This window comes from Myxine glutinosa, chromosome 12 (genome assembly GCF_964187855.1).
Source record: "Myxine glutinosa chromosome 12, kmMyxGlut1.1, whole genome shotgun sequence".
Lineage (NCBI taxonomy): Eukaryota > Metazoa > Chordata > Myxini > Myxiniformes > Myxinidae > Myxine > Myxine glutinosa.
The window spans coordinates 88,881,251-88,893,261 of record NC_136272.1 but is presented as its reverse complement, the minus strand read 5'-3'; the positions used below and the strand labels follow the sequence as shown (position 1 = coordinate 88,893,261).

At 44.6% G+C, this 12,011-nt stretch overlaps 1 protein-coding gene across 4 annotated transcripts in view; it reads right to left on the bottom strand.

The window, feature by feature from the left end:
- Nucleotides 1–12,011, bottom strand: part of LOC137437592 (tyrosine-protein kinase receptor UFO) — a 122,027-nt gene that overhangs the window by 52,945 nt on the left and 57,071 nt on the right. For all 4 annotated transcript variants that reach the window (XM_078766081.1, XM_078766082.1, XM_078766084.1 and 1 more), the window contains 3 exons: nucleotides 8,440–8,535; nucleotides 5,813–5,896; nucleotides 4,940–5,032 (listed from right to left, as the gene is read on the bottom strand). In XM_078766081.1, coding sequence (XP_078622207.1) covers nucleotides 4,940–5,032; nucleotides 5,813–5,896; nucleotides 8,440–8,535 — 273 coding nt within the window. The remainder of the gene's footprint in view (nucleotides 1–4,939; nucleotides 5,033–5,812; nucleotides 5,897–8,439; nucleotides 8,536–12,011) is intronic.

The following is a 12,011-nucleotide window of genomic DNA, read 5'->3' as shown; positions in this document are numbered from 1 at the left end:
ACCTTTATCTATCAATATTGTTGAAATGAAGATCAAATAACTGTATGTTGAATTTTCACGTGACTGTGTGTGTGTGTGTGTGTGTGTGTGTGTGTGTGTGTGTGTGTGTGTGTGTGTGTATGTATGTATGTATATATATATATATATATATATATATATATATACATACATACATACATACACACACACACACACACACACACACACACACACACACACACACACACACACACACACACACACACACACACACACACACACACACACACACACACACGGCATTTAATATGGAATTTTTTTTTTTCTTGACTTGGGTTTACTTTCTTAACTCAGTATATCAATCTGGTGAGTTTCTTTTACACTTTCATGATTTATTTGTCAAAAGAACCATGTCACTGATTGTCTGTCGCAGCGAGAAGTCAACAACAGGATTATATCACAGGTGGCATGGCAAAATGTACGGACAGGTGCATTTGATGATTGGCTTCACAGTCGGGTATACAAAGGTTGTTGCGTTCTGTATTGGTGGAAAACAACTGCTGCACATCTCCAAAAGTTATTGCCACTTCCTCTGGAGATGGTCCGTCAACTCGACAATGCTGTTTGTCATGGAGTGGTGGCTTTACGAAATTACGGCATGAAACAGCGTGCTATTGCTTGGCAGTATGGCATCACTCAAGTTCAGGTGTCAAAGATCCTGAAACAAAATGCTCAGAGGGGTGTCCCTACTCCAATACCGAGGCCAGGACGTCCACGCAAAACCACAAGGAGAGATGATCGCCAGCTGCACCGGTTAGTCTGCAATGGCCATACCAAGTCAGCTAATCGGCTTAGGGCTGAGTGGCAGCAACTGACAAATGTGCCTGTATCCAGAAGGCTAGTCAACCAACGACTGGTTCAAGCAGGCTATCGTGCCAGGCGTCCCCTGAGAAAGCCACGCCTGACCAGACAACACCGCCAGCGCCGATTGCAGTGGGCCACAGAGCACCGTCAATGGCAGCCAGGACACTGGAATCACGTGATCTTCAGTGACGAGGCTAGATTTCTGGTCTATCGTCAAGATGGCCACGTCAGAGTGCGCAGACAAGTGCCTGAAGCCTACAACCAAGATTGTATAGTGCCAAGAGTCCAAGCTGGAGGTGGTGGGGTGACCGTTTGGGCTGCTTTTCATGCAGGGGGCAAAACTGACCTGGTTGTTCTGAATGGAAACCTGAACCAGTTCAAGTACAGGGCCATTCTGGAAGAAACATTGCTTCCACTTGCTTGTGCAGCCTTTCAAGGAAACTTTGTCTTCCAAGATGACAATGCACGGCCTCATCGTGCTCGCATGATCCAACACTTTCTTGCTGACCGTGGTGTAGAGCATATGGAGTGGCCTGCCATGTCCCCGGATATGAATCCGATAGAGAACTTGTGGGCAGAATTAACGCGTCAAATCGACCACTTGGACCACCAGCCTACCTCTGTGTGTGAATTGCAGCAGACTATTGTCACTGCATGGCAAGTGATTCCTGTCCAAACCTTGGCAAATCTCGTGAACAGCATGCCTCAACGTGTACATGCTCTTCTAAATGCTCGTGGGGGTTACACAAAGTACTGAACTGTAATTTTACTGTCCGTAATCCCAGTCGTAATTTAACTTTTGTTTTTGTTAAAAAATTTTTTGGCTAATGTGCAAAATAAAGAGATACTTCTGGAAAACGTACAGAAGTTTAACACAGTACTGTCCATGAAATGAGTTCGATATCAGTTTACATCACTTTCAAGGATCAATTTATTTGTTTCGAAATGTCAAATGTGGTTTTTGTTTCTTTTACAAGTCACATTAACAAAATCTAGAATAATTTCAACATAATTCCAATGAACTTTTGGTTCTAAGACATCTTGAAAAGTAAGTTCACCCCCACAAAAAAAAATATTCCATATTAAATGCCAAGTCTGTATATATAGATATATATATATACTGTATGTGTTCCGTCAGAGCACAAAATATATTTGGCTGACTTCCCCCACCAGCCCCTCCTCCCCCCAGCATCCATCCACGCAATCCCCCCTCCATCATTCTCCCTCCCCCCCCCCCCCCACAACCCCTAATTCACCATCACCCCTACTAGCTGACACCCACCCTTCCCACGCATGGTCAAATACGCCTCTGCCTCTGCTTCTGCTTCTGCCTCTGCCTCTGCCTCTGCCTCTGCCTCTGCCTCTGCCTCTGCCTCTGCCTCTGCCTCTGCCTCTGCCTCTGCCTCTGCCTCTGCCATGATGTGTGGTGAGGCGTGAAGCACACCAATCCACGCTTGTGTGTTTGAATAAACCGTGGATATCTGAGTTTTGGCTATTCATATCCTTGTTCAAAAAACAAAATTTCTGAATAAGAGTAAATGGCCTAACACCATGGAAACCAAGGCCTTTAAGATAATTGGAATACCTCACGATTAAGCTGAGTCTATGGGTTTATCATTTTGCTATCGCAGACAGGTCGGTGGTCTCTCTGTCTTCTACCACCTCCTTTCTGGTCTTGCACCCTCTGCTCTTTCTGTTCTTTGCCTCCCCGCCGGGTTTCTGCAGGACACATTGTCCACCATCAACCCCCTTCTCGTAAAACTACCTAAATCCATTATCACTGCTCACTTCAACTCATTCTTTCCTCGTTTTCCCCACCTGTGAAATGAACTTCCACATCCTCATCAATCTCATTCTTCCATATATGTCTTCAAGGTGGTTTCCACCATCTCAGATCGTCCCCAATCCAAATCCATGATCTTTTCTACCCTAGTTAACACCCCCCTTCCCCTTCCCCACCTCACCACAATCCCTCTCCTTCTTCCAATTTTTTTCCCTCCCGAGATTCCTTCTGTGTCCTTCTTATCCATCACTTGCATCCTCTCCTGCCCCCCATTCCTCCCCACACCCATTGTTTACACGTCTGCCTTCAACTCGACTGTTGGTGATCCTCCTCCCCACCCCACCCCCCCCACACCCCCACCCCCTCCCCATCTCTGCTGTTCCTTTTGTCCTGTTGCATCCTGATCAATTCAGTATAATAGAACTTGCTCTTCCACGGACATCGACCATGTATACAAAAAATAAAAAATACAGTATCTTAAGGCATGGTGGACTCAACATTATACATGATCGACGATAGATGTATCAGGATAGATCACCAGCTTTCCCCAAGATTATTGAGTATTTTGCCTCTCTGTGGATTTGATCGTCAGAATATGCAGTTTTAGTTTCATTTTTATTTAAAAAAAAGAAAGAAAAAAAAAAGAGCCTCTGTATTGGAAGCGCGAGTTAAACAAGGCCATGCACTCGTCCGAGGAGATTTGAAGCTAATACGGCTGCGGAGGTGTTGTTCATCCCAAAGATGTTTTAGACCCTGGGGCCAAATTAAGTATCCCCTTTTCATGATGTCCTGGTAAAGCTGTTCAAATCCTATTTTTATTGGACCAAGGCAATGCACCATAAATCTGGTGCACATGGCAGACTGAGGAGCAGATGTTTTTAAAAACCGACTGCCACATGTTCTGCCGATTGAAATCCACATGGTGGAAAATCTATGTTTCGATATTTTGTAACCTGTTAACCACATTCCTCTGGAATGCAAACTGGTGGCATTTGTACATGCCACATTGCCACACCCATTTCTCAGGCTCAGCTCATGCTTCACAGGTGTGCTTCCAAAATGGTGTAATTACTTGCGTAACCAGCCAAACGCGACAGACGGGAATGGTTGGTTTGACATCGGTTTCAAAGTAGACAGAGTTTGAGAGATTTTTGAAGCCACACCCAGACATTATAGACTTTAAATGAATTGAAACCAAAAAAAAAGTTATTTGCTAATCTGCTCTAGTACGATATTGTAGACAATTATAAATGAAGATCTAGTAATGAGAGCCATTTGATTGTAGCATCAGTGGCCCTGTGTAGTTCTGTAAAGTGCCCGCCGAGTTGCCTCTGCACACCGTCCTGTACGACATGTAGGACTGACTGTCTGATCTTGCTGGCCAAAGATACACACTGGGCTCTCAGTTTGCTTTCACTTATACATTTGATGAGCGGTCCTTGCATGTAGAGGTCGCAGTCGGTTAAGACCACTCCACTGCCATCTCTGTATGTTAAAGCCAGGGTGCTTCACAGGTGTGCCCCCAACATGGTGTAATTACTTGCGTAACCAGCCAATGGTGACAGAGAAGAGAATGGTCGGTTTGACATCGGTTTCAAAATGCACAGACTTTTAGAGGTTTTCGAGGCTCCACCCAGACATTACATCCGTTACTAATAAAATGCCAACTATGACGGTGGTCAATGTCCTAAAAGTAGCTATACTTGCTTTTGTTGACTTTACTACGTGTGTAACAAGCCCTGCGCAGCAGCAGCAATCTGCTGATCTGTTAATGCTGGAAGATTTCAATCTCCGAGCACAAAATACTTCTTGTATGCATCGATTTTAGCATACAAATCAGGACCAATGAGCTCCCGACTTGTATGCTAAATCCTTGGCATAAACACAGGGATTGGGGTTTAACTTCTGAGACAGTCTGTAGCCAGCTGCAAGATCCAAAGTCTTAGCTCACACAAACCCTGGCAAACCCACTGGGGTGTGCCTTTAGGGCAGCTCGTCTTGCCCTTTCACACAGAGAAGGAGGGGTGGGGGAGGAGCTAAAGAGCGGAGTCGGTGGATCTTTCATTCCATTCCTTGGCAACATGACTGGAAGAATGGGTGGAACTTAGCTCAAACGAGCTCAAACTCTTACCCATCCAACAAGCTTCCATCCACTTCATTCTGATCCAGGCCGATCAAAGTAATAGCACGTGACACACATAGCTCCATGAATATGGATCATAACTTGAACCTGGAGACAAGTGAGGAAGCTACAATCACAGATACTCAAGTCTTCATGGTATTGTTCAAAGGGTGGAGGCATTTTGAGCTCACCAATTAGGCAAATGACGTTGGGATGATCAAAGTCTTTCATGCAAACGGCCTCGCTCAGAAACTCATCCATTTCGGATCTTGAACAGATGTCCACTGTGAGAAATGAGAAGATGAGATAATGTTTCATCGTCTCAAGAAATAGAAAGGCATTAAGAGTTGAAATTGGCACAAGGAAACATTTGAACATGAAGATTTGTTCAATTCATGAATCTATCTCAAAGAAAACTTGATAACAAACCTATAGAGTACACAAATACTTATAAACATCCTTGACATTTGACAAAGTGGTGGAAGGCCCCAATTATCACAACACAAGGATCAATGGACCCATATAAAATGATGAAGCAAGAGGGAGAGTACCAGTGGAAATTATTAATTAACGGGTAAAAAGCCCGTCAAAAATGACAGGTTGGAACAGTTTATTTGACGGTGCAGCCTCGTGAGCATGCCAAAGACTGAAGCCTCGGCCTTGTGTCAGGTGCGCTTATATCTTCATTATTTATTGGACAACATACGGACGTAAATGAACACTCGTTTTACTCTGGGCACGTTGCACATCACGTGCAGCGAATTTCACCTCCCTGCGCCTTGCTTTTTTTTTTTTTTAACGCTTCTGTACACCACCCTTGAGGCTCGGTTTGCAAGCCACTGCCTACAATTCCAATAGAAGAGACATAATTACTCTTTTATAGAAAATGTTTTTCGAGTTTGTTTTATCCTCAAAATTGACTGCAGTGAACAAACATTTGTGTTAAAAGATTGGCCTTTAAAACCTACTCTGATGAAGGGGGACAGACATCTGTACAACACACAAACATTGTGTTTTATATGGTAGATAAGAGTGAAGCAGATTTAGAAATAGGAACATCTTACTTTTCATGGTTTTCACAGCAACCTTGACCTCTTCTGCAGACCCCTCCGGGCAGAGGCTCCCCTCAATGACTGATCCAAACTCTCCTGCGGGTAGAAAAGTTCGAGTTTTATTCTGAGTCAATCTTGACCATAACAAATAATTTGATACTCGAACTAGATGGTATTCATAGAATACTTACCCTGTGCAGTAAACTTGGTGCGAGCCAACTCTTCTGTTTTTGAACGTTTTTTTTTTTTTTATCCAATAGGGCTGCTAGACCACGTGAGCAATGACATCATAAATTTATATTCTCTAATATAATTGTTGCGTAAATCACGCTCAATAAATTTCAAACTGATCAGACGAAGCATTGTCCCTGTCAAATTATGACGTCATAATGATGACACCAATGACGTCATCGTCAACAACACCTATTCCCCTTGTGGAGTTCCTTACATTAGTTCCTTATTAAGCCACATTTCTATTTTTTCCATGGAGCAGTTTTGGAGATATAGAGGTATAATGTTTTTCTGTTTTTCCAAGATGGCGTCTGTACCACATGACCCATTGCATCATGATTATCATTAAAATATTATACAGGAGGAGGCGCTCCTCCGGTGAAAATTGTGTCCATCAGCCAAACTGTTGCAAAGAGAGAAAAAAAATTCATACTGATCGGATGAAGCGTTATACTTGTTGAATTATGACGTCATAATGAAGGCACCGATGACATCATCATTAACATCTTATTCCCCATGGGGAGTATTTGAAAATGAGCTTATTTCAACTTTTTGGGAGATGATAGAGGCATAAAGTTTTTCCAAGATGGTGCCTGTACCACGTGACCTATGACGTCATAATTATGAGTAAAAAAAAATTCTACATGAGGAGGCGCTCCTATGGTAAAACTTCATGTCAATCGGACCAACGTTTGCCGAGAAAAAGAATTTAAAAAATGCAGACACGTACGCCACACGTATGTACGCATGTATGCAACTGAATACCTAACCGTGCTTTTCGCTTCGCCAGCGCAGGGTACCAACCTCATGCAGCATGTCAAGTCATAAAGCAACGTTTGCAAGACACCAGATCTGACTGTGTCTTGCCACATTTAAACGTCAGGCATTTTTAAAGAAAAACCCGTAAACGTTCCTTTTATCAACTTTCACCCCAAAGTAAAAGCAAACAGAGGAGCTTTCACACAAGGAAAAGATAGCAATGGAGAGCAGCTCCCTCTTTTGCTCCGAGGAAGGGTTAACGCCTGAAACGTCGGCTTCTCATTGCTTCCCAAGGCAGTTAAAATATATCAACGCAATCCTGTTGACTTCATCCATTGTTCTACCTGTCTGTCGATGCAGATCGACACTAGCTGTCAGCAAGCAAGACTAGTTCTTCATTCTAGATGGAAGGTCAGTTATTAGTTAGTCTGAAGGTCATCTTTAGACAGCTTCCTTTGACACCAACAGTGCTGGGGTGACTTGGAATCTTTACTGCGAGCAATGTTGATATCTAGAGGCTTGGAATAAAAATCCTTAAATCCGTAACACTGCCATCTTCAGTTGGATTCAAACTCACAATGTCAGATTCAAGTCCAGCATCCTCAACAAGAGATCATAGACTATTTTAAGTGAGATTTTGTACAGTGCTTTCTAAACTGGAGAAGAAAAAAACTATTTTGAGATTTTTGAGAGCATTTGATATCTAATCGATAAAAACAGAAAACGGCCGAGTGTGGATGGTTCAACCAGTGTGTGTTCTTCGTCGAAGACTGTTCAGATAGATCGAGGGTAAACACGTGGACAAGTGGACAGCTCGGCAAATAAATCCTCAAAATATTTACAGCCAAAGATACGGAATGTCGTTTGAGGTTCTTTCAAAACTAGGGTGTTGAAGATCGCGGGAAGTAACCCGCAGTTCAATGTGTTCTGTTTTCATAAGAGGGGTGAAACGGTCATTCATTCCATCAGACCCATGTGACATCATCATCCTGTCATCAATGGATAATGTCAGTGGCACAAGAAGGAAAAAAAAAAGAGCTTTACAAGAAGGCAAACATTGCTAATAGATAAAAACAGAGCTTTGTACCCAGAAAACTGGGACAATGACAAAGCAGACGAAAGGGAAAACAGGAAAAGTGACAGTTGTTTATACACAAGAACAGTCAGAGAAAGTAGAAAAATCAACAGATTGACAAACACGGTATCAAAAACACAAATATTCCACGTCATTGGTTAACATTTAGCTTCTATCCAGTACACCTCAATCAGATTTGAAAACTTTGGGCTGGATTTTACCTTCTGAGCACCGAGCTCATAATACTGCGATTCCAGGTTCAAATCCCATAATACCTCGCTGATTTGCTCATCATCGACTAATGTCCTTGTAATTCATACAAATGTGTGTGAATTGTGTCCTAAAAAGTCCTTGTCCTGCATGTTCTTCTCCTCTGAGTCTTAAACACTTAAAATAACGTTCACAGAACCATCATAACGTCGTCATATAGAGTTCCGGTCCATTCGACCATGCTAGCTCGTCAGTCCTTCCCACCAGATTCAGTCCTTCCCTCTTCTTCCCCACAATGATAATGACCTTCAACAACCTTCACAATGTTCACCAGTTGACTTCAGAGAAATAGAGCCCATCCTACCTTCTCCCAGCACTTTCCCCAGGATGAGACGTCTTCGCTCCAGCAGCACGTCCTGCAGTTTGGTTTTCACCTCGTCACTCACTCCCAGCCAAGCCACTGTCAAAACAACGATGTGAGGGTTGAGACAGATTGCACGTTGCAGGAAAGATTACAGGAGGTTGAGGAGTTAGGGTATACAGTATATCAAAACAAAGTGAATGAGTGATTATTTTTCATCTTGTGCTTTTAATCATCTTCCTCACCACACACTTCCAAAACGGCGAGACCATGAACATCTGCATCAACTATCGACATCCAGATTAATGTCGACCCTGAAGGGCAAGTACTGGAGAATGCCAACAACAAAAAGAGCTCTTCCAAGTAAACTTGGCTCAGACCTTTCATGGCTCATCACCGATTGTGAAACTGGATAATTATTTTTGTCAATATTAAACTTGGTGAATAACACCAATGTTTGTTGGACAAAATGCCCCAATAAACATTCACTCAGGGACTGAAGGAGGTGCTGGTAAAACATTTAGTTCTTTTCTGCAGAAGTGATCTCGAGTCCTCAGATAATTTATCGAAAAATTTCCTCCCCATGATCTTTTTGAAGTCTCAGCTTTAGATGGGGGGCACACCACATTCAGTCCTTCCCTCTTCTTCCCCACAATGATAATGACCTTCAACAACCTTCACAATGTTGACCAGCTGACTTCAGAGAAAATGGAGGTCATCGAGATGGTGTTGTCGGTTCCTTGAGTGCTCCGGGAAGTTACGTTTGTCTAAAGTCACACCTGGGTTGTATGTGCGTGCATTCTTGATTGCCATCTCCTTATGTGGGTTTCAGAATGTGGAATGGAGTCCTCCCATGCCTCAAAGTATGCAGCTTCATGTGCGTGTTTGCATTTATGTGTACACGCACGTGCAAGTTGTTGGTGGCGGCTATCTCCACACGTGGGTGCATTTCAGGAGTTGGAACAGAGACCTACTGTGCATATGTAAGTATGCGTGTATATATATATATATATATATATATGTGTGTGTGTGTGTATATATATATATATATATATATGTGTGTGTGTATGTGTGTGTGTGTGTGTGTGTATATATATATATATATATATATATATATATATATATATATATATATATATATATATACACACACACAGACGGCATTTAATATGGAATTATTTTTTTTCTTGACTTGGGTTTACTTTCTGAACTCAGTATATCAATCTGGTGAGTTTATTTTACCCTTCGGTGATGTCTTTGTTGAAAGAACCATGTAACTGATTGTCTTTCGCAGCAAGAAGTCAATAACAGGATTATATCACAGGTGGCGTGACAAAATGTAAGGACAGGTACATTTGACGATTGGCTTCACAATCGGGTATATAAGGGTTGTTGCGTTCTGTATTAGTGGAAAACAACTGCTGCACATCTACAAAAGTTATTGCCGCTTCCTCTGGAGATGGTCCGTCAACTTGACAATGCTGTTTGTCATGGAGTGGTGGCTTTACGAAATTCTGGCATGAAACAGCGTGCTATTGCTCGGCAGTATGGCATCACTCAAGGTCAGGTGTCAAAGATCCTGAAACGAAATGCTCAGAGGGGTGTCCCTACTCCAATACCGAGGCCAGGACGTCCACGCAGAACCACAAGGAGAGATGATCACCAGCTGCACCGGTTAGTCTGCAATGGCCGTACCAAGTCAGCTAATCGGCTTAGGGCTGAGTGGCAGCAACTGACAAATGTGCCTGTATCCAGAAGGCTAGTCAACCAACGACTGGTTCAAGCAGGCTATCGTGCCAGGCATCCCCTGAGAAAGCCACGCCTGACCAGACATCACAGCCAGTGCCGATTGCAGTGGGCCAGAGAGCACCGTCAATGGCAGCCAGGACACTGGAATCATGTGACCCTCAGTGACGAGTCTAGATTTCTGGTCTATCGTCAAGATGGCCACGTCCGAGTGCGCAGACAAGTGCATGAAGCCCACAACGAAGATTGTATAGTGCCAAGAGTCCAAGCTGGAGGTGGTGGGGTGACCGTTTGGGCTGCTTTTCATGCAGGGGGCAAAACTGACCTGGTTGTTCTGAATGGAAACCTGAACCAGTTCAAGTACAGGGCCATTCTGGAAGAAACATTGCTTCCACTTGCTTGTGCAGCCTTTCAAGGAAACTTTGTCTTCCAAGATGACAATGCACGGCCTCATCGTGCTCGCATGATCCAACACTTTCTTGCTGACCGTGGTGTAGAGCATATGGAGTGGCCTGCCATGTCCCCAGATATGAATCCGATAGAGAACTTGTGGGCAGAATTAACGCGTCAAATCGACCACTTGGACCACCAGCCTACCTCTGTGTGTGAATTGCAGCAGACTATTGTCACTGCATGGCTATATATATAAACGAGGAGTGTCTGTGTGTGTGTGTGTGTGTGTGTGTGTGTGTGTGTGTGTGTGTGTGTGTGTGTGTGTGTGTCTGTCTGGATGTCCACTTATAACTCAAGAACTACACATCGGAGAAAAGTTTTAGACATTGATTCGGAATCAGCATAAAATCCCGGTGGTTTTAGGCTACGTTTTATTTTAATATCAATGGTTTAAAAAACCGTGCCAGCTGCAATTCCATGGTGTAGTTTGTGGTGGCGCTAGACGTTCGGGGTGTATTGCAATGGTTTGTCGGGTTTGGCTGTGGGTCCAGAATAGCTCCCATTTCCTTATGTTCTTCCACTTTTATTTTGATTCTTCTGTTACAACGCCTTCCTTATCTACCTTATATCCCCGACGAGGCCTCTACATAATTTCATGTGGCAGAATTTCGTGCATTTTGAGTGAAAGAAGTGAGACGAAGTTGTAGGAGGAAGAAGAGGCGCGGTCACTGTTGAGGCCTCGATCGTGAGTGGAAATGGCGGGAATTGCGTTTGGATCGCAAAGTAAAGGATCTGCATTCATTTCTGAACTTGCATTGGTGGATTGTTATACATCTGCATTATTTTTCATTAAAAAACTTTATGTTGAACTTGAAGGCTCCAAGCACGGACTATATATATAGCCCTCATTGAGGTAAAAATAAAAGTAAAAAGCCTGCTATCGCTTGCCAAGCTAGCCGTTCCCCCCTCCCCCTCCCCCTCCACTCCCCCCTCTCCCTCCCCCTCCACTCCCCCCTCTCCCCCCTCTCCCTCCCCCTCCACTCCCCCTCTCCCTCAACTCCCCCCTCTCCCTCCACTCCCCATCCCCTCCCTCCTCTCCCCTCCCCCCCTCCCCTCCCCCCTCCCCCCTCCCCCTCCCCCTCCCCTCCCCCCTCCCCCTCCCCTCCACTCCCCCCTCCCCCTCCCCCTCCACTCCCCATCCCCTCCCCCCTCTCCCTCCACTCCCCATCCCCTCCCCCCTCTCCCTCCACTCCCCATCCCCTCCCCCCTCTCCCTCTCCCCCCCCCTTCCCCTCCCCTCCCCCCCCCTTCCCCTCCCCTCCCCCCTCCCTTCCCCCCTCCCCCTCCCCTCCCCCCTCCCTCTCCCCTCCCCTCCCCTCCCCCTCCCCTCCCTTCCCCCCTCCCCTCCCCCTCCCTTCCCCCTCCCCCTCCACTCCC